This window comes from Rhinoraja longicauda, unplaced genomic scaffold, assembly GCF_053455715.1.
Source record: "Rhinoraja longicauda isolate Sanriku21f unplaced genomic scaffold, sRhiLon1.1 Scf000296, whole genome shotgun sequence".
NCBI lineage: Eukaryota > Metazoa > Chordata > Chondrichthyes > Rajiformes > Arhynchobatidae > Rhinoraja > Rhinoraja longicauda.
In genome coordinates this window covers 95500-117965 of record NW_027601514.1, presented here as the reverse complement: position 1 = coordinate 117965, position 22466 = coordinate 95500, and the positions used below count along the sequence as shown (strand labels likewise).

Genomic DNA, 22466 nt, shown 5'->3' with positions numbered 1-22466 from the left:
AGCTAGCAAATACACATGGCTCCGACAAAGGTTATGGGGAGAAGGCAGGAGAATGGGGTTGAGAGGAAAAGATAGATCAGCCAGGGTCTATGGCTGGAGAATGGCAGAGTAGACTCGATGGGCTGAATAGCCTCATTCTGCTCCTATGCATTATGAACATCATACTATAAACACGTACAATATATAGAATAGATGACCAGTGATAGTTTGATTCAGACTGGCTCACCCAGGGAAGACACAGGGCTGTGGCGAAAGGATGTTATTCTGACTGGAGGCCCATAACCAGTGGAGTTCCACAGGGATTAGTGCTGGCACCTATTTTAACAGTATATATATTAATGATAGCGATGAAAATTAGTTGGCCAGTAAATGTGCAGATGATGCACAAATTGGTGCTCAGGGACAGTGAAAAAAAGACTCAAATGTATATATAACTTAGTTACAGATGTGAGCGGAGAAATGGCAGGCAGTGTTTACCCGGGCAAATATGCGGAATTGCATTTTGGGAGGTTGAATATAAGGGGAAAATTTAGTTTTTACAACATAAAGTGGGGAGTGCCTGGAATGTGCTGTTGGGAGTGATGGTAGAGGCAGATATGATAGTGGGATTTAAAAGGCTTTAGACAGGCTCATGGATATGCAGGGGGTGGAGGGATATGGATTATGTGCATGCAGGGGGGATTGGTTTAATTTGGCATCAGGTTCGGCACAATATTCGATAAATGAGGGGATGAAGGGTGGAGACTCCATCAACGTGGGCAAAGCCATGATAGCGGCTCAGTGGCTGGCTGATCCCAACAGCAAGCACCCAAGGAAGAGCAGCAGACTGCATGCCAAGTGGATACCTCTGTATCAGAGGGTGGTCGAGCGGGGTTCGAGAGATTGCAGGGCTGTATCATTACCGTGGATGGTAAGGTGGAGGCTCTGATTCCATGGTGTGCCTGCCACTGAGGGAGAGCTGAGAACCACAGCAAGGCAGTAGCTGACTGATACGGAGTGGGGAATGGACTGGATTCTGTGATGTTGGTGGTGGGAGGGAGAGATGCTCTCAGTCATACAGCACAGTGGCAGTGCCTCCAGCCGTGCAGTGACCACCCACACACCCGTCTACACTGATCCCACATTCACCCACTTCACTCTCCCCACATTCACACCAACACCCCCCCAGCACACGCACACCCTGAGGGCAATTCAAAACAGCCAATAAACCCACCCACCATCACAACTCAAATTGCAGCAGGATCTTGATCAGTTGGCCATGTGGGCTGAGAAATACTTGATGGAATTTAACACTGAGAAATGTGAGGTGTTGCATTTTGGAAAGTCAAACATGGGCAAGACCTACACAGTGAATGTTAAGGCTCTGGGGAGTGTTGGAAAGCAGACAATCTAGGAGTGCAGATACATAGTTTGTTGAAAGTGACATCACAGGCAGATCGGGCGGTCAAAACGGCTTTTTGGCACATTGGCCTTCATCATTCAGAGTATTGAGTATAAAAGTTGGAAGGTCATGATTTAGTTGTATCAGACGTTGGTGAGGCAGCATTGAGAGGGTTGTGTCCAGTTCTGGGCACCATGACATAGGAAAGATGTCAAGATGGAAAGGGTGCACAGAAGATTTATGAGGATTTTGCCAGGACTCGAGGGCCTGAGCTACAGGGAGAAGTTGAGCAGGCTGGGACTCTATTCCTTGCAGCGCAGGAGGATGAGGGGTGATCGTATAGACGTGTACAAAATCATGAGAAGAAACGATAGGGTAGTCGCACAAAGTCTCTTGCCCAGAGTAGGGGAATCACAAACCAGAGAACATAAGTTTAAGGAGAGGGGAAAAGATTTAATAGGAAACTGAGCAGTAACGTTTTCACAGAGAGGGTGGTGGGTGTATGGAACGAGCTGCCGGAGTTGAGGCAGGTACTAGATTCAGGATTCAAGATTCAAGATTCAATATTGTCGCATGTACAGTGAAATTTGAGTTACCATACAGCCATCTATCTATATACAAAAACTCTTGTTTGTTTGTTTATTTGTGACTGAACTTCAGCCAAAACTGTACTAGATAGCACAACATTTTTAGGCCCACCTATCAGACTGATTAGACCAAGCGGACCAGCTGGGCCCAAACTCCTCCCGCATTCGCGCAGCGCCCGATCACCTCTTCCCCCCCCCCTCCTTTCCCCCACCTCTCCTCTCCCCCGTCTCCTTTCCCCCCTCTCCTCTGCCCCCCTCTACTCCCCCCCTCCTCTCCCACCCTCTCCTCTCCCCTCTCCTCTCCCCTCTCCTCTCCCCCCTCTCTCTCCCACCCTCTCTCCTCTCCCCTCTCTCTCCCACCCTCTCTCCTCTCCCCCTCTCCTCTCCCCCTCTCCTCTCCTCTCCCCCCTCTTCTCCCCCCTCTCCTCTCCTCTCCCCCCTCTTCTCCCCCCTCTCCTCTCTTCTCTCCCCCCCTGCTCTCCCCCTCCTCTCCTTGACCCCCACTCCTCCCTCACACCCCTCTCCTCCTCCCCCCTCTCCTCTCTCCCCCTCTCCTCTCTCCCCCCTCTCCACTCTTCCCCCTCTCCTCTCTCCCCCCCTCTCCTTTCCTCCCTCCCCCCTCTCCTCCCTCCCCCTCTCCTCTCTCCCCCCTCTCCTCCCTCGCCCCCTCTCCTCCCTCCCCCCTCTCCTCTCTCCCCCTCTCCTCTCTCCCCCTCTCCTCTCTCCCCCCTCTCCTCCCTCCCCCCTCTCCTCTCTCCCCCTCTCCTCCCTCGCCCCCTCTCCTCCCTCCCCCCTCTCCTCTCTCCCCCTCTCCTCTCTCCCCCCTCTCCTCTCTCCCCCCTCTCCTTTCTCCCCCTCCTCTCTCCCCCCTCTCCTTTCCTCCCTCCCCCCTCCTCCCAAGGAGACAGATTTAAACTTTAAAATGTGAATAACTTAAAAAATATAACACCTATTTCGATGAAACGTCTTCCAATAAGACCACCGGACGATGGTAAGGTGGGCTTAAAATTGTCGTGCTAACGTGTACCGTTTTGGCTGTAGTCCCGGAACAAACAAACAAGAGTTTTTGTATAAAGATTTTATTTGCTGCTGAGCTGTTAAAGATAACCCCCATTTAAAAGCTCCCCAAAACCTCCCCTACATTAACTGAAATTGAGTTAAGGTTGTTTTAAAGAACCCCAGTCACACACTCCTTCCCCCCTCCATCAACTTTATCCCCCCTCCCCTCACCTGATCAATACCTATCTCTTTTTAATATCATGCCAAGAGGTAGGACTTAAAGGGAACGTTTTCGACGGCGCGGGTTGTATTGCATAGAGCGCAGGAGGATGACAGCTGGTGTACAAAATCAGGAGAGAAATAGATAAGTTAGATGGGCAGAGTATTTTTTTGTGTATTTTGTTGAGTAATGGTATCAAGAACAAGGGAGCAGTTGGTAATTGTGCAAAAAGACAAATGATTACGAACCGTACGGACAATGTTTGTACACAGAGGGTGGTCGGTATATTGGCGACTGTCAGAGTGGTTAGTTCAGGTCGGGACTATAACGACATTGGCAAAGAACATTTGGGCAGGTACATGGATAATTCCCCTAAGATGGCTTCCATCCAGTCCCAATAGTCCCCAAAGCTGACATCCTGACATCCCTTACCCCCATAAGCTGGCTACCTCCCATTCCTTTTTACCCAACCTGGCTACATTCCATTCCCCCAACTCCCCCTAGCTGGCTACCTCCTATCCCTTACTCGCCCAATCTGGCTAACTCCCATTTCTTTTTTTCCCAACCTGGCTGCCTCCCATTCCGCTTACACCCCGAAGCTGGCTGTTTCCCATCCCTTACTCCCCCAAGCTGTCTTCTTCTCATTCCCAATACACCCCCAACATCCCATCACCCTTACTCGCCCAAGCTGGCATCCTCTCACCCCTCCCCCTCCCCCCTCAATCTGGCCACGTCCCAAACGTTACACCCCAAGCTGGCTGCCTCTCATCTATTACTCGCCTAAGTTGGTGACTTCACATTCCGCTTCCTCCCCTAAGCTGTCTACCACCCAACCCATTCATCCCCAAGCTGGTAGCTCCCATTTCCCTAACTCCCCCAAGCTGGCAACCTCCCATACGTCACTTCTCCCATACGTCACTCCCTACCTCCACCACTTACTAACCTAAGCTGTTTTCCTCCCTTTCCACTCAATATCCCAAGCTGTCTATATCCCATCCCTTACTCCCATGAGCGGCCTGCCGACCATCCCTTACTCCCCCAAGCTGACCACCTCCCATCCCTTACTCCCCCAATCTGACCACGTCCAATCCCTTACTCCCGCTAGGTTGCTACCACCCATCCCTTACCCCCCCCCCCTAAACTGGCTACCTCTAATCCCCTACTCCCCCAAACTGGTTAACTCCCATTCACCGGACTCCCACAAGCGGGGTTCCTCCTATCCCTTAATCCCACAAGCGGGCTTCCTCCCATCCCTAACTTCTCCAAGCGGTCTTCCTCCCATTCCCAATACTCCCACAAATTCCCAATCCACTTACTCGCCCAAGCAGGCATCCTCACATCCCTTACCACTCTAAGCTGGCAACCTCCCATTCACGGAGCTCCCCGAAGCTGGCTACCACCCAACCCTTTCTCCCCCAAGCTGGCAGTCTCCCAATCCCTAATTCGCCTAAGCTGGCTTCATTTCAGCCACAGTACTTTCCCAACCTGGCATGCTCACATCCCTTACCCCCGTAAGCTGGCTATCTCCCATCCCTTACTCCCCCAAGCTGGCTACCTCCCATTCCCTTGTTTCCCAACCTGACAACCTCCCATTCACGGAGCTCCCCGAAGCTGGCTTCCTCCCAACCTTTACTTCCCCAAGCCTGATTCCTCCCATTCCCTGTATTCCCCAAGCTGATTATCTCCCAACACTTACTCTCTGAAGTTGGTGACCTCCCATCACTTACTCCCCCAAGCGGGCTTCTTCCCATTCCCCTCAATATCGCAAGCTGGCTATATCCCATCCCTTACTCCCAGTAGCTCGTTACCTGCCATCCCTTACTCCCCCAAGCTGTCTTTCTCCCATCCCCTATGTCCCCCAAGATGGCTACCTCCCATTCACCATAATCCCCCAGGCTGGCTACCTCCCAACCCGTAATTCCCCTAAATGTGGCTTCCTCTCATTCCCAATACTCCCCCAATATGACTGCGTCCCATTTCACATACTCCCCCAAGCTGGCCACCACCCAACTCTTTCTCCCCCAAGCTGGTCACTCCCGTTCCCCTTACTCCCGCAAGCTGACTTCCTCCAATCATTTACTCCCCCCAAGCTGTCTACCTCCCATTCCGTTTACTTCACCAAGATGGCATCCTCACATCCCTTCCCCCCGCCCCCCTCAGCTGGCATCCTCCCATTTCCTTTCTCCCCCAAACTGGCTCCATCCAATCCCTAATTTCACCAAAGCTGGCTTCATCCCAATCCCTTACTCCTGCAAGCCGTCTTCCTCCCATTCCCAATACTCTCCCAAGCTAGCTTCCTCCCATACGTTACTCCCCCAAGCTGGCTATATCCCATCCTTTACTCCCCCAAGCTGTCTTTCTCCCATCACCTAACCCCCCAAGACGGTTATTTCCCATTCCCCATAATCCCCCAAGCAGGATACCTCCCAACCCGCAATTCCCCTCAAATCTGGCTTCCTCCCAATCCCAATACTTCCCAAAGCTGGCTGCCTCCCATTCCACTTACTTCTTTCCCCTTACACCCCCAAGCTGGCTACCACCCAACCCTTTCCCCACCAAGCTGGTATCTCCCATTCGCATCACACCCCCAAGTTGACTACCTCCCATCCCTTACTCCCGCAAGATGGTACCTCCCATTCCCACTACTCCCCCAAGCTTGCTTCCTCCCATCCTTCCTTCCATCCCTTTATCCCCTAATCTGGCTTCATCCCATCCTCTGTAAAACTGTATAATTGTAAATTTGTCCCTTCCGAATGGAGACGGGACCTTTGTTTGTGGGTGGTGTCTCCGTTCCTGCTGCGGCTTACCATCGGCCAAACACCTGGAGCTGGCGGCCTCCACCCGGGACCACCTGGGCTCTGGTTCGCAGAGCCCGCGGACCGACCGGACTCACCATTAGCGGAGCCGGCTGTCTTCGGAGGCTGCGGGAGCGGCTGCGACTCGCCTTCAGCTCGGGCCGCATGGATGCCGACATCGGGAGCTCCGGCAGCTGCAGCGTGTTCGCCCGCCCCAGATCGCGGGGCTTGGGTCGGCTCACCGCGGACCTTACACCGTCCGGCGTGGCCTGGAACGTGGCAGCTTCAACAGCCTGACCGCAGGAGAAGACATCAGGGGAAGAGGAAAGACATCCTGGCCTTCAATCACAGTGAGGAGGTGACTGGAGGAGACTCACTGTGATGGATGTTTCTTTATTTTTGTTGTGTTTTGTGTTGGTTGGGGTTGTGTAATTTGCTTATTTCACTGCTCATATTGTTGGACTGTGGGTGACCAAATCTCATCCAAAAGACTTGTTTTTTGGATAACAAATAAAGATATCCTGAATTCCCATGTTTCCCAACCTGGCGACCTCACATTCACCGAACTCCCCGAAGCTGGCTTCCTCCCACCCCATACTTCCCCAAGCGGGATTCCACTCATTCCCCGTACTCCGTGGAACTAACTACTTCCCAAACCTTACTCTCCAAGCTGGTAACCACCCATCCCTCACTCCCCCAAGCTGGCTTCCTCCCATCACACTTCACAACCTGGCTGCCCTCCATATCCCTTCCTCACCCTCCGTTAATCCCCCAAGCTGTCTACCACCCGACCATTTCTCACCCAAGCTGTTACCTCCCACTCCCCTTACTCCCCCATGTTGGCTGTCTCCCAATCCCCAATTCGCCTAAGCGGGCTTCGTTCTAGTCACAGTGCTCCCCCAAACTGGCATCCTCCCATCCCTTACCACCGTAAGCTGGCTACCCCCCATCCCTTACTCCCCCAAGCTGGCTACCTCCTATTGCCTTGTTTCCCAACCTGACCACCTCCCATTTCCAGAACTCCCCGAAGCTGGCTTCCTCCCACCCATTGCTTCCCCAAGCCTGATTCCACCCATTGCTTGTAGTCCCCCAAGCTGATTACCTCCCAGCTTGGTGGAGTAAGGTGAATGGGAGGTAGCCAGCCTGGGGGAGGAAGGGATGGGAGGAAGCCAGCTTGCGGGAGTAAGTGGAATGGGCGGTACCAGCTTGGGGGAGAAAGGGTTGGGTGGTAGCCAGCTTGGGGGAGTAAGTGAAATGGGAGGCAGCCATCTTAGGGGGGTAAGGGATGTGAGGATGCCTGCTTGGGACTCAGTGTGGTGGGATGTTGGGGGAGTATTGGGAATGGGAGGATGGCAGCATGAGGGAATAAGGGATGGGAAGTAGCCAGCTAGGGGGATTAAGGGATGGTAAGTAGCCAGCTAGGGGGATTAAGGGATGGGAGGAAACCAGCATAGGAGAAAAACGGATGGAAGGAAAGATGGGAGGAAGCCAGCTTTGGGAGTACGGGGAATGGGCGTTCCCAGCTTGCGGGAGATAGAGATGGGAGGGAGTCAGCCTGGGGGAGTGAGGGGAATGAATGGGAGATGCCAGTTTGGGGAGAAAGGGATGGGTGGTAGCCAGCTTTGGGTAGTAAGGGGAATGGGAGGCAGCCAGCTTGGGGGAGTACTGGGAATGGAAAGAAGCCAGATTTGGGGGAATTACGGGTTCGGAGGTAGCCAGCTTGGAGGATTATGGGGAATGGGGGGTAACCGTCTTGGAGGAGTTAGGTGATGGGAGAAAGCCATCTTAGGGGAGGGAGTAAGGCACGGCAGGTAGACAGCTAGTGGGAGTAAGGGATCAGAGATTGCCAACGGGATATTGTGGGGAATGGGAGGAAGCCAGCTTGGGGGAGTAAAGGATGGGAAGTAGCTGGCTTGGGGAAGTAACATATGGGAGGAAGCCAGATTGGGAAATTATTGGGAATGGAAGCAAGACAGCTTGAAGGAGTAAGGGACTGGGAGGAAGCCAGCTTTGGGGAAATTAGGTTTTGGATGGAGCCAGTTTGGAGGAGCAAGGGGAATGGTAGAATGCCAACTGAAGGGAGGGTAAGGGATGTGAGGATGCCAGCTTGGTGGAGTAAAGGGAATGGGAGGTAGCCAGCTTGGGGGAGTATGGGTTTGGAGGAAGCCAGCATGTGGGAGTAAGGGGAATGGGAGGTAACAGATTTGGGAGAGTAGGGTTGGGTGGTAGCGAGCTTTGGGAAGTAAGTGGAATGGGAGGCTGCCCTATTGGGGGGGGGGGGTGTTGGGAATGGGAAGAAGCCAGATTTGGGGGAATCACAAGTAGCCAGCTGCGGGGTTTATGGGGAATTGGATGTAGCTGACTTGGGGAAGTTTGGGGATGGGCGAAAGACTGCTTGGGGGAGTAAGGGATGGCAGGTAGCCAGCTAGTGGGAGTAAGGGATTGGTGGTAGCCAGATTGGGGAGTAAGGGATGGGAGGTAGTCATCTTCATAGAATTAGGGGAATGGAAGTTAGCCAGGTTGGAAGGATGTGAAGCAAATGTCGACAGTTTTGGGCAGTATGCGGTGGGAGGAAGACAGCTTGGGGGAGTAAAAGATGGAGGTAGCCAGCATGGGTGAGTGACCTATGGGACGTTGCCAGCTTGGGGAGTTAGGGGAATGGGAGGAACCAGCTTGGGGATGAATGGGTTGGGTGGTAGACATCTTGGGGGAGGAAGGGGATTGTGAGGTAGGCAGTTTATAGCCAGCTTGGGGGAGTAACGGTTGGGAGGTGGTGGGGGGGGGGGTAAAGGGTGTGTGGATGCCAGCTTGGGGAGTAAGGGTGGTGGGAAGTTGGGGTGTATTGGGAATGGGAGGAAGAGAGTTTGTGGGAGTAAGGGATGGGAAGTAGCCAGCTTTGAGGTGTAAGCGAATCGGAGACAGCCAGGTTGGGGAAAAAAGGAATGGGAGGTAGCCAGATTGGGGGACTAAGCGATGGGAGGTATCCAGCTTGGGGGAGTTCGGGGAATGAAATGTAGCCTGTTTCGAAATAAAGGGAATGGGTGGTAGCCAGCTTGGGGTAGTAGAGGATGGGAGGTAGCCAACTTCGGTGGAGTAAGAGGAAGAAGAATGGGAGGTAGCCGGCTTGGGTGTGTATTGGGAAAGGGTGGAAGCCAGCATTGGGTGAATTATGGGTTGGTAAGTAGTCAGCTTGGAGGATTATGGGGAATGGGAAGTAACCGTCTTGGGGGAGTTAGGGGATAGGAGAAAGACAGCTTCGGGGAATAAGGGATGGCAGGCAGGTAGCCCAGCTTGGGAGAGTAAAGGATAGGTGGTAGCCAGCTTGGGAGAGTAAGGGATGGGAGGTAGCCTGCTTGGGGGAGTAACAAATGGGAGGTAGCCTGCTTGGGGGAGTAACAAATGGGAGGAAGCAAGTTTGGGGGAGTTCGGGGAATTGGTGGTAGCCATGTTGGGGGGAAAAAGGGAATTGGAGGTATCCAACCTGAGGGAGTTAGGGGATGTGGGTTAGCCAGCTTAGGGGGTAAGGGATAGGTGGTAGCCAGCTAGTGGGAGTAAGGGATGGGAGTTGGACAGCTTGCTGGATTAAGGGGAATGGCAGGAATACAGCTTGGGTGAGTATTGGGAATGGGAGGAAGCCAGCTTGGGGGAGTAAGGGGAATGGGACAAAGCCAGCTTGGGGGAGTAAGGGGAATGGGACAAAGCCAGCTTGGGGGAGTAAGGGGAATGGGAGTTAGCCAGCATGAGTAGGTTAGGGGGATGGTGCACGTCCACTTGCCGGAGTAAGTGTTGGGAGGTAGACAGCTTGTGGGAGGAAGGGGAGGTAGCCAGATTGTGGGAGTAATGGGGAATGGGAGCTAACTAGCATGGAGGAGTAATGGTTAGGACTAAGGCAGCTTGGTGCAGTAATGGATAGGAGAAATCCTGCTTGGTAGACTAAGGGGAATGGGATGTGCCAGATGGGGGAGGAAGGGGTATGGAGGGAAGCCAGGTTGCCAAGTGTGATGGGAGGAAGCCAGTTTGGGGGAGTAAGGGATGGGAGGTCACCAGCTTGGTTGAGTAAGGGATGGGAGGTCACCAGCTTGAGGGAGTACGGGGAATGGGTGGAATCCGGCTTGGGGAAGTAAGGGGTGGGAGTTGGGTCAATGTGAGGTCACCAGGTTGGGAAACATGAGAAAGGTAGGTAGCCAACTTGGGAGAGTAAGCGATGGGAGGTAGCCTGCTTGGGGAAGTTCGGGGAATTGGAGGTAGCCATGTTGGGAACTAAAGGGAATGGGAGGTAACCAGCTTGGCGGAGTTACGGGATGTAGGTTGGCCTGCTTAGGGAAGGGATGGGTGGGTAACCACCTAGTTGTAGTAAGGGATGGGAGGAAGCCCGCTTGGGGTAGTAATGGTTGGCAGGTAGCCAGCTTGTGGGAGTAAGGGGAATGGGAGATAGCATGCACGGGGGAGTAATGGTTAGGACGTAGCCAGCTTGGGGCAGTAGGGGATGGGAGTAAGCCAGCTGGGGAGAGTAAGGGGAATGAATGGGGTGTTGCCAGCCGGGGGGGGGGGGGGGGTATGGAGGGAAGCCAGGTTGCGAAGTGTGATGGGAGAGTATTGCTTGGGAGGTAGTCCGATGGAGGAGTATGGAGAATGGGTGGAATCCGGCTTGCGAAGTAAAGGATGGGAGGAAGCCAGCTTCGGGGCGTACGTGGAATGGGATGTCGCCAGGTTGGGAGACAAGGGAATGGGAGGTTGCCAGCTTGGGGATGCAAGGGATGGGATGTAGCCAGCTTACGGGGGGGAAAGGATATGAGGATGTAAGCTTGGGGGAGTATTGGGACTGGAAGGAAGCCAGCTTAGGCGAATTAGGCTTTGGGAGACAGCCATCTTGGGGGAGTAAGGGGAAAGGGAGGTTCCAGCTTGGGGAGAAAGGGGTTGGTTGTAGCCAGCTTGGGCGATTAATGGCTGGGAGGTCGGCTAGCTTGGGGGAGGGGGGTAAGGGATGTGAGGATGTCAGCTTGGGGGGAGTAAGTGGGGTGGGAAGTTGTGTGTGTATTGGGAATGGGAGGAAAACAGCTTGGGGGAGTAAGAGATGGGAAGTGGCCAGCTTGGGGGAGTAAGGGATGGGAAGTGGCCAGCTTGGGGGAGTAAGGGATGGGAGGAAGCCAGGTTGGGAAAAAAGGGAATGGGAGGAAGCCAGATTGGGAAAAAAGGGAATGGGAGGTAGCCAGCTTGGGGGAGTAGGGAATTCAACGTAGCCAGGTTGGGGGGTAAGGGATTGGAGGTAGTCATCTTGGGGTATAGTAAAGGGAATGGGTGGTAGCCAGGTTGGAAGGATAAGTGGAGCGAATGTCGCCAGTTTGTGGCCAGCCAGCTTGGGGGAGTAAGTGGAATGGTAGTCAGCCATATTGGGGGAGTATTGGGAGGAAGCCAGATTTGGGGGAATTCCGGGTTGGGAGGTAGCCATCTTGGGGGAGATAGGGGATGGGAGAAAGACAGCTTGGGGGAGTAAGGGATGACAGATAGCCAGCTAGTAGGAGTAAGGGATGGGATATAGCCAACTTGCGATATTGAGGGAAATGGGAAGAAGCCCGCTTGGGGGAGTAAGTGATGGGAGGTCACCAACTTCGGAGAGTAAGTGTTGGGAGGTAATCAGCTTGGGGGACACAGGGAATGGGTGGAATCAGGCTTGGGTAAGTAAGGGTTGGGAGGAAGCCAGCTTCGGGGAGTTCAGGGAATGGGAGGTTGTCAGCTTGGTAAACAAGAGAATGGGAGGTAACCAGCTTAGAGGGGTAAGGGTTATGAGGATGCCAGCTTGGGGGGTAAGTGGTTTGGGGAGTTGGGGGAGTATTGGGAATGGCAGGAATTCCGCTTGGAGAAGATAGGGATGGGAAGTGGCCAGCTTGTGGGAGTAAGGGATGGGAGGAAGCCAGCTTATGGGAGACCGGTGAATGGGAGGTAGCCTTGCACGAAAAAAGAGAACGGGAGATAGCCAGTTTGGGGGAGTAGGGGATGAGAGGTAGCTGGTTTAGGGGGGGGGGTAAGGGATGGTTGGCAGCCAGCTAGCGGGAGTAAGGGATTGGACGCAGCCAGATTGGGGGAGGAAGGAGTGGGAGGTAGTCAGCTTGGGGAAGTTAGGGGAATGGGAGTTAGCCATGTTGGAAGGATGTGGAGCGAAAGTCGTCAGTTTGGGGCAGTATGCGGTGGGAGGAAGCCAGCTTGAGTGGGGGAATAATGGATGGGAGGTTACCAGCTTAGAGGGGTAAGGGATCTGAGGATGTCAGCTTGGGGGAGGGAGTAAGTGGGTTGGGAAGTTGGGGGAGTATTAGGAATGGGAAGAAGACCGCTTAAAGGAATTAGGGATGGGAAGTGGCCGGCTTGGGGGAGTAAGGGATGGGAGGAAGCCAGCTGGTGGGAGTCCGGTGAATGGGAGGTAGCCAAGTTGGAAAAAAGGGAATGGGAGGTAGTCATCTTTGTGGAGAGGTAGCCAGCTTAGGGAGGGGGGGGGGGGTAAAAGATGGGTGGTAACCAGCTAGCAGGAATAGGGATTGGACATAGCCAGATTGGGGCATAGGGCAAGTTCGGGGAATGGGAGTTAGCCAGATTAGAAGGATGTGAAGCGAAAGTCGACAGTTTGGGGCAGTATGCGATGGGAGGAAGCTAGCTTGGGGGAGTAAGGGATGGCAGGTAGCCCGCTAGTGGGAGTAAGGGATGAGATTATAGACAGCTTGGGATATTGCAATGAAAGGGAGGAGGCAAGCTTTGGGGAGTAAGGGGTGGAGGTAGCCAGCTTGGGGGAGTGACGTATGGGAGGTTGCCAGCTTGTGGGAGTTTGGATCATGGGAGCTACCGGCTTGGGGATGAATGGGTTGGGTGGTAGACAGCTTGGGGGAATAAGGGGAATGTGAGGTAGCCGTCTTGGGGGAGTAACAGATGGGAGGTAGCCAGCTTAAGGGGGTTAAGGGGTGTGAGGATGCCAGCTAGGGGGAGTAAGGGTGGTGGGAAGCTGGGGGTGTATTTGGAATGGGAGGACGACAGCTTGGGGGAGTAAGGGATGGGAAGCAGCCAGCTTCGGGGTGTAAACGGAATGGGAGGCAGCCAGTTTGGGATAAAAAGGAATTGGAGGAAGCCAGATTCGGCAAGTAAGGGATAGGAGTTATCCAGCTTGGGGGAGTTCAGGGAATGGAATGCAGCCAGGTTGGGAAATAAAGGGAATGGGAGGTAGCCAGCTTGGGGAAGTAACAGATGGGAGGCAGCCAGCTTACTGGGGTAAGGGATGTGAGGATGTCAGCTTGGGGAAGTATTGGGACTGGAAGGAAGCCAGGTTAGGGGAATTAGGGATTGGAACGCAGCCAGCTTGGAGTAAGGGGAATGGGAGGTACCAGCTTGCGGGTGAAAAGGTTGGGTGGAGTAAGAGGAAGAAGAATGGGAGGCAGCCAGGTTGGGGGTGTATTAGGAATGGGACGAAGCTAGCTTTGGGAGAATTACGGGTTGAGAGGTAGCCAGCTTGGAGGATTATGAGGAATGGGAGATAACCATCTGGGGGAGTTCATGGATGGGAGAAAGCCAGCTTTGGGGAGTAAGGGACGGCAGGTAGCCAGCTTGGGAGAGTAAGGGATGGGAGGTAGTCCGCTTTGGGGAGTAAGCGGTTGGAGGTAGCCCAGCTTGGGGGAGTAACAAATGGGAGGAAGCCAGCTTGGGGGAGTTCGGAGAATTGGAGGTAGCCATGTTGGGGAAAAAATGAAATGGGAGGTAGCCATCCTGGGGGAGTTAGGGGATGTGGGTTAGCCAGCTTAGGGGGGTAAGGGATGGGTCATGGCCGGCTAGTGTGTGTAAGGGATGGGAACTGGACAGCTTGCTGGATTAAGGGGAATGTTAGGAATCCAGCTTGGGAGAGTATTGGGAATGGGAGGAAGCCAGATTCGGGGAGTAAGTGGAATGGGAGTGAGCCCGCATAATGGCGTTAGGGGATGGGAAGAATCCCGCTTGGGGTAGTAAGGGTTAGAAACATAGAAACATAGAAAATAGGTGCAGGAGTAGGCCATTCGGCCCTTCGAGCCTGCACCGCCATTCAATATGATCATGGCTGATCATCCAACTCAATATCCCGTACCTGCCTTCTCTCCATACCCCCTGATCCCTTTAGCCACAAGGGCCACATCTAACCCCCTCTTAAATATAGCCAATGAACTGGCCTCAACTACCTTCTGTGGCAGAGAATTCCACAGATTCACCACTCTGTGTGTGAAAAAAAACTTTCCCATCTCGGTCCTAAAAGACTTCCCCCTTATACTTAAACTGTGACCTCTTGTTCTGGACTTCCCCAACATGGGGAACAATCTTCCTGCATCTAGCCTGTCCAACCCCTTAAGAATTTTGTAAGTTTCTATAAGATCCCCCCTCAATCTTCTAAATTCCAGCGAGTACAAGCCGAGTCTATCCAGTCTTTCTTCATATGAAAGTCCTGCCATCCCAGGAATCAATCTGGTGAACCTCTGTACTCCCTCTATGGCAAGAATGTCTTTCCTCAGATTAGGAGACCAAAACTGTACACAATACTCCAGGTGTGGTCTCACCAATGCCCTTGGTAGGTAGCCAGCTTGTGGGAGTAACGAGAATGGGAGATAGCCAGCTTGTGGGAGTAACGAGAATGGGAGATAGCCAGCTTGTGGGAGTATGGAGAATGGGAGATAGCCAGCTTGTGGGAGTATGGAGAATGGGAGATAGCCAGCTTGTGGGAGTATGGAGAATGGGAGATAGCCAGCTTGTGGGAGTATGGGGAATGGGAGATAGCCAGCTTGTGGGAGTATGGGTAATGGGAGATAGGCAGCTTGTGGGAGTATGGGGAATGGGAGGTAGCCAGCTTGTGGGAGTATGGAGAATGGGAGGTAGCATGCATGGGGGAGTATGGGGAATGGGAGGTAGCCAGCTTGTGGGAGTATGGAGAATGGGAGATAGCCAGCTTGTGGGAGTATGGAGAATGGGAGATAGCCAGCTTGTGGGAGTATGGAGAATGGGAGGTAGCATGCATGGGGGAGTATGGAGAATGGGAGGTAGCATGCATGGGGGAGTATGGGGAATGGGAGGTAGCCAGCTTGTGGGAGTATGGAGAATGGGAGATAGCCAGCTTGTGGGAGTATGGAGAATGGGAGGTAGCCAGCTTGTGGGAGTATGGAGAATGGGAGGTAGCATGCATGGGGGAGTAATGGTTAGGACTTATCCAGCTTGGGAGAGGAGGAAGCCAGCTGGGGAGAGTAAGGGGAATGGGATGTTGAGGGTTGAAGGGGAATGGGTGGAATCCGGCATGGGGAAGTAAGGGATGGGGGGAAGCCAGCTTCGGGGAGTTCGCGGATGGGAGTCGCCAGGTTAGGAAACAAGGAAATGGGAGGTAGCCAGATTGGGGAGTACGGGAATGTGAGGATGCCAGCTGGAGGAAGTTTTGGGACTGGAAGTAAGCCAGTTTAGGCGAATTTGGCATTTGGAGACAGCTCAGACATGGTGCCCAAAATTGCTGAATATATTCTATCTGCCACCTTACCAGCGCCTTATAGATCCTGAACATTACTTCGCTGTTTTTGTATACAAGCCCTCGAAATAAATACGAGCATTGAGTTTGCTTTCTTTATCACCGATTCGACCTGCAGATTTACTTTTTGGGAGTCCTGCACCAGCACTCCCAAATCCCTTTGTATCTCTGATTCCTGGATTCTCACCCCATTTAGAAAATAGTCAATGCCTTCATTCCGTGACTCCACACTTTGCAAACTATATTCCTTCTGTCCCTTCCCTGCCCTCACTCCATACTAGGATTGCCTTCCTGAAATTACACCAAAACTGCACACGAAACTCCGGCTGATTGCGGCAAAACGGTAAACCGTAGCGCCACAATTTTTGCACCGCCTTAATCACCACGCTGAACGCTGCTGGAAAATGATGTTTTTGTTTGATTCGGACGTGTATTTTTTAAGTTACAGAGGTTTTAGTAAAAAAATAAATAAATCAGCCGTTTTTTCCATTGCCTTCAGCGTGTGACGTCATAATGCCCATGTGACAAGAGTTCGTGCAACCCCCCTCCTACTGATTTATTGAAGGCTTTCAGCGTGACGCTGCTGTGCGTCTGTGCGTATGGGCTCCCCTCTCCTCTCTCCCCTTGCTTCTCTCCTCTCTCCCACACCCGGGAGACCATCTCCCCGCTGTCCCCCCCCCCCCCCCCCGGTCCTTTCACTAATGCGCTCCCCGCCCCCCCCCCCCCGGACCATTCACTAATGCGCTCCCCGCCCCCCCCCCCCCCCCCCGGATTGAGGGGGGGGGGGGGGGTGAGAGGATGCCAGCTTGGGCGAGTAAGGGTGATGGGATGTTGGGGGTGTATTGGGAATGAGAAGAAGACAGCTTGGGGGAGTAAGGGATGGGAAACAGCCAGCTTCGGGGTGTAAGCGGAATGGGAGGCAGCCAGGTTGGGAAAAAAAAGGAATGGGAGTTAGCCAGATTGGGCGAGTAAGGGATGGGAGGTAGCCAGCTAGGGGGAACTGTAACTGTAACATTCTCTCTCCAGAACGGAGACGTGACCTTTGTTCTGTGCCGTGTCTCCGTTCCCGTTGCAGCCTACCACCGGCCATGCACCTGGGACCACCTGGGTCTGTGGTTCGCAGAGCCCACGGCCCGGACTCACCACCTGCGGCGCTGGCTGCCTGCGGATGCTGCGGGAGCGGCTGCGACTCGTCTCCGGAGGCTCCGGCGCGGGCCGCGTGGACGTCGGTAGCCCGCAGGCCCCTGGGTCGGGGCCGACATCGGGAGCTCCAGCAGCGGCAGAGGCAACGTGTTCGCCCGCCCCGAATCGCGGGGCTTGGGTCGGCCCCCCGCGGACCTTTCACCGTCCGGCGGGGGCTTCAATATCGGGAGCCCCGACCGCCCCGACGTGGCAACTCCAACAGCCTGACCTCGGGAGAAGACGGCAGGGAAGAGAAAAGACATTCTGGCCTTCCATCACAGTGAGGAGGGACTGGAGGAGACTCACTGTGATGGATGTTTCTTTTTGTTTGGTGTTAGTTGTGATTGTATGTGTTATTGCATTTTTATTGATTAATCTTATTGGTCTTATTGTTCAACTGCGGGTAATGTTTCATTTTACTACACATTTATGTGTATGTAACAAATAAACCACTATTGACTATTGACTATTGAGTTGGGGGAATGGAATGTAGCCAGGGTGGGTAAAAAGGGAATGGGAGGTAGCCAGTTTATGGGGGTAAGGGATGTCAGGATGTCAGCTTTGGGGACTATTGGGACTGGATGGAAGCCATCTTAGGGGAATTAGGGATTGGGACGCTGCCAGCTTGGAGTAAGGGAAATGTGAGGTAGCATCTTGGGTGAGAAAGACTTGGGTGGTAGCCAGCTTGGGGACATAGCGGATGGGAGATTAATGTTGAGCTGTACTGTGGGAGGGGCAGTACTGATGGAGCGCCGCACTGTGGGAGGGGCAGTACTAAGGGAGCGCCACACTGTGGGAGGGGCAGTACTAAGGGAGCGCCACACTGTGGGAGGGGCAGTACTAAGGGAGCGCCGTACTGTGGGAGGGGCAGTACCAAGGGAGCGCCGTACTGTGGGAGGAGCAGTACTAAGGGAGCGCCGTACTGTGGGAGGGGCAGTACTAAGGGAGCGCCGTACTGTGGGAGGGGCAGTACTGATGGAGCGCCGCACTGTGGGAGGGGCAGTACTAAGGGAGCGCCGCACTGTGGGAGGGGCAGTACTAAGGGAGCGCCACACTGTGGGTGGGGCAGTACTAAGGGAGTGCCACACTGTGGGAGGGGCAGTACTAGGAGCGCCGCACTGTGGGAGGGGCAGTACTAAGGGAGCGCCGTACTGTGGGAGGGGCAGTACTAAGGGAGCGCCACACTGTGGGAGGGGCAGTACTAAGGGAGCGCCGTACTGTGGGAGGGGCAGTACTAGGAGCACCACACTGTGGGAGGGGCAGTACTAGGAGCGCCACACTGTGGGAGGGGCAGTACTAAGGGAGCGCCACACTGTGGGAGGGGCAGTACTAGGAGCGCCACACTGTGGGAGGGGCAGTACTAAGGGAGCGCCACACTGGGAGGGGCAGTACTAAGGGAGCGCCACACTGTGGGAGGGGCAGTACTAGGAGCACCACACTGTGGGAGGGGCAGTACTAGGAGCGCCACACTGTGGGAGGGGCAGTACTAAGGGAGTGCCGCACTGTGGGAGGGGCAGTACTAAGGGAGCGCCACACTGTGGGAGGGGCAGTACTAGGAGCACCACACTGTGGGAGGGGCAGTACTAAGGGAGCGCCACACTGTGGGAGGGGCAGTACTAGGAGCACCACACTGTGGGAGGGGCAGTACTAAGGGAGTGCCGCACTGTGGGAGGGGCAGTAATAAGGGAGCGCCACACTGTGGGAGGGGCAGTACTAAGGGAGCGCCACACTGTGGGAGGGGCAGTACTAAGGGAGCGCCACACTGTGGGAGGGGCAGTACTAAGGGAGCGCCACACTGTGGGAGGGGCAGTACTAAGGGAGTGCCGCACTGTGGGAGGGGCAGTACTAAGGGAGCAGTGTGGGCGACACATATCCTTCTGAACCGTTCTTATCCATGTACCTGCCCAAATGTTCTTTGCCAATGTGGTTATAGTCCCGACCTGAACTAACCACTCGGACAGTCGCCCAATATACCGACCACCCTCTGTGTACAAACATTGTCCGTACGGTTCGTAATCATTTGTCTTTTTGCACAATTACCAACTGCTCCCTTGTTCTTGATACCATTACTCAAAAAAATACACAAAAAAATACTCTGTCCATCTAACTTATCTATTTCTCTCCTGATTTTGTACACCAGCTGTCATCCTCCTGCGCTCTATGCAATACAACCCGCGCCGTCGAAAACGTTCCCTTTAAGTCCTATCTCTTGGCATGATATTAAAAAGAGATAGGTATTGATCAGGTGAGGGGAGGGGGGATAAAGTTGATGGAGGGGGGAAGGAGTGTGTGACTGGGGTTCTTTAAAACAACCTTAACTCAATTTCAGTTAATGTAGGGGGGGTTTTGGGGAGCTTTTAAGTGGGGGTTATCTTTAACAGCTCAGGAGCAAATAAAATCTTTATACAAAAACTCTTGTTTGTTTGTTCCGGGACTACAGCCAAAACGGTACACGTTAGCACGACAATTTTAAGCCCACCTTACCATCGTCCGGTGGTCTTATTGGAAGACGTTTCATCGAAATAGGTGTTATATTTTTTTAAGTTATTCACATTTTAAAGTTTAAATCTGTCTCCTTGGGAGGAGGGGGGAGGGAGGAAAGGAGACGGGGGGAGAGAGGAGAGGGGGGAGAGAGGAGAGGGGGCGAGGGAGGAGAGGGGGAGAGGGGGGAGGGAGAAAAGGAGAGGGGGGGAGAGAGGAGAGGGGGAAGAGAGGAGAGGGGGAGAGAGGAGAGGGGGGAGAGAGGAGAGGGGGAGGGAGGAGAGGGGTGTGAGGGAGGAGTGGGGGTCAAGGAGAGGAGGGGGAGAGCAGGGGGGGAGAGAAGAGAGGAGAGGGGGGAGAAGAGGGGGGAGAGGAGAGGGGGAGAGGAGAGGGGGAGAGGAGAGAGGGTGGGAGAGAGAGGGGGAGAGGAGAGGGGAGAGGAGAGAGGGCGGGAGAGAGAGGGGGGAGAGGAGAGGGGAGAGGAGAGGGGAGAGGAGAGGGGGAGAGGAGAGGGGGAGAGGAGAGAGGGTGGGAGAGAGAGGGAGAGAGGGTGGGAGAGAGAGGGGGGAGAGGAGAGGGGGAGAGGAGAGGGGAGAGGAGAGAGGGCGGGAGAGAGAGGGGGGAGAGGAGAGGGGAGAGGAGAGGGTGGGAGAGGAGGGGGGAGTAGAGGGGGGCAGAGGAGAGGGGGGAAAGGAGAGGGGGGAGAGGAGAGGTGGGGGGAAAGGAGGGGGGGGGGAAGAGGTGATCGGGCGCTGCGCGAATGCGGGAGGAGTTTGGGCCCAGTTGGTCCGCTTGGTCTAATCAGTCTGATAGGTGGGCCTAAAAATGTTGTGCTATCTAGTACAGTTTTGGCTGAAGTTCAGTCACAAATAAACAAACAAACAAGAGTTTTTGTATATAGATAGATGACTGTATGGTAACTCAAATTTCACTGTACATGTGACAATAAATTGGATCTTGAATCTTGAATCCTGAATCTAGTACCTGCCTCAACTCCGGCAGCTCGTTCCATACACCCACCACCCTCTCTGTGAAAACGTTACTGCTCAGTTTCCTATTAAATCTTTTCCCCTCTCCTTAAACTTATGTTCTCTGGTTTGTGATTCCCCTACTCTGGGCAAGAGACTTTGTGCGACTACCCTATCGTTTCTTCTCATGATTTTGTACACGTCTATATGATCACCCCTCATCCTCCTGCGCTGCAAGGAATAGAGTCCCAGCCTGCTCAACTTCTCCCTGTAGCTCAGGCCCTCGAGTCCTGGCAAAATCCTCATAAATCTTCTGTGCACCCTTTCCATCTTGACATCTTTCCTATGTCATGGTGCCCAGAACTGGACACAACCCTCTCAATGCTGCCTCACCAACGTCTGATACAACTAAATCATGACCTTCCAACTTTTATACTCAATACTCTGAATGATGAAAGCCAATGTGCCAAAAAGCCGTTTTGACCGCCCGATCTGCCTGTGATGTCACTTTCAACAAACTATGTATCTGCACTCCTAGATTGTCTGCTTTCCAACACTCCCCAGAGCCTTAACATTCACTGTGTAGGTCTTGCCCATGTTTGACTTTCCAAAATGCAACACCTCACATTTCTCAGTGTTAAATTCCATCAACTATTTCTCAGCCCACATGGCCAACTGATCAAGATCCTGCTGCAATTTGAGTTGTGATGGTGGGTGGGTTTATTGGCTGTTTTGAATTGCCCTCAGGGTGTGCGTGTGCTGGGGGGGTGTTGGTGTGAATGTGGGGAGGGTGAAGTGGGTGAATGTGGGATCAGTGTAGACGGGTGTGTGGGTGGTCACTGCACGGCTGGAGGCACTGCCACTGTGCTGTATGACTGAGAGCATCTCTCTCTCCCACCACCAACATCACAGAATCCAGTCCATTCCCCACTCCGTATCAGTCAGCTACTGCCTTGCTGTGGTTCTCAGCTCTCCCTCAGTGGCAGGCACACCATGGAATCAGAGCCTCCACCTTACCATCCACGGTAATGATACAGCCCTGCAATCTCTCGAACCCCGCTCGACCACCCTCTGATACAGAGGTATCCACTTGGCATGCAGTCTGCTGCTCTTCCTTGGGTGCTTGCTGTTGGGATCAGCCAGCCACTGAGCCGCTATCATGGCTTTGCCCACGTTGATGGAGTCTCCACCCTTCATCCCCTCATTTATCGAATATTGTGCCGAACCTGATGCCAAATTAAACCAATCCCCCCTGCATGCACATAATCCATATCCCTCCATCCCCTGCATATCCATGAGCCTGTCTAAAGCCTTTTAAATCCCACTATCATATCTGCCTCTACCATCACTCCCAACAGCACATTCCAGGCACTCCCCACTTTATGTTGTAAAAACTAAATTTTCCCCTTATATTCAACCTCCCAAAATGCAATTCCGCATATTTGCCCGGGTAAACACTGCCTGCCATTTCTCCGCTCACATCTGTAACTAAGTTATATATACATTTGAGTCTTTTTTTCACTGTCCCTGAGCACCAATTTGTGCATCATCTGCACATTTACTGGCCAACTAATTTTCATCGCTATCATTAATATATATACTGTTAAAATAGGTGCCAGCACTAATCCCTGTGGAACTCCACTGGTTATGGGCCTCCAGTCAGAACAACATCCTTTCGCCGCAGCCCTGTGTCTTCCCTGGGTGAGCCAGTCTGAATCAAACTATCACTGGTCATCTATTCTATATATGGTACGCGTTTATAGTATGATGTTCATAATGCATAGGAGCAGAATGAGGCTATTCAGCCCATCGAGTCTACTCTGCCATTCAATCCTGGCTGATCTATCTTTCCTCTCAACCCCATTCTCCTGCCTTCTCCCCATAACCTTTGTCGGAGCCATGTGTATTTGCTAGCTGTCTTAGCATATTATATTCTTTGTATCCTATTTTTGGGGGTTGTCGTCAGATGAATACTAGGCTTACATACATGGGCATATGTGCATATATGGACTGGGAGGAGCCAGGGGAGGGGCCAGAATTATAATTGGGAAGACAGCGATGTTATGCGATAGACACGAGAGGAGCTGTGGTGGGATACAATTCTTACCAAGTCAATGACTAGAGATATACTAATCTGTTTGTATAACTACTTCAATAAACGACTAATTAAACTGAAACGTCATGAAGATTTCTGTCGTTGTTTGCGTCAAGAATGTTCACTCCACTCCTTTCGTAAAAGTGGTAAGCTTAAGGACTTTATTGGGAAGGACTAAGTTGCTGCTACAACCTTTGACGCCCGGACTAATCAAGAATCTTGATTAGGTTGAAGGAGCCGAGAGAGGGAA

The 22466-nt window shown here is 53.2% G+C and overlaps 1 protein-coding gene across 1 annotated transcript; it reads left to right on the top strand.

Moving 5' to 3' along the window:
- The first annotated feature begins 730 nt into the window (after positions 1-730).
- On the top strand, positions 731-17145 carry LOC144590759 (uncharacterized). The gene is made up of 3 exons (XM_078395182.1): positions 731-910; positions 6087-6340; positions 16566-17145. Exons 1-3 carry the CDS (start codon positions 731-733, stop codon positions 16954-16956), a joined length of 825 nt encoding a protein of 274 aa, XP_078251308.1. The 3' UTR covers positions 16957-17145.
- Positions 17146-22466: the final 5321 nt, after the last annotated feature.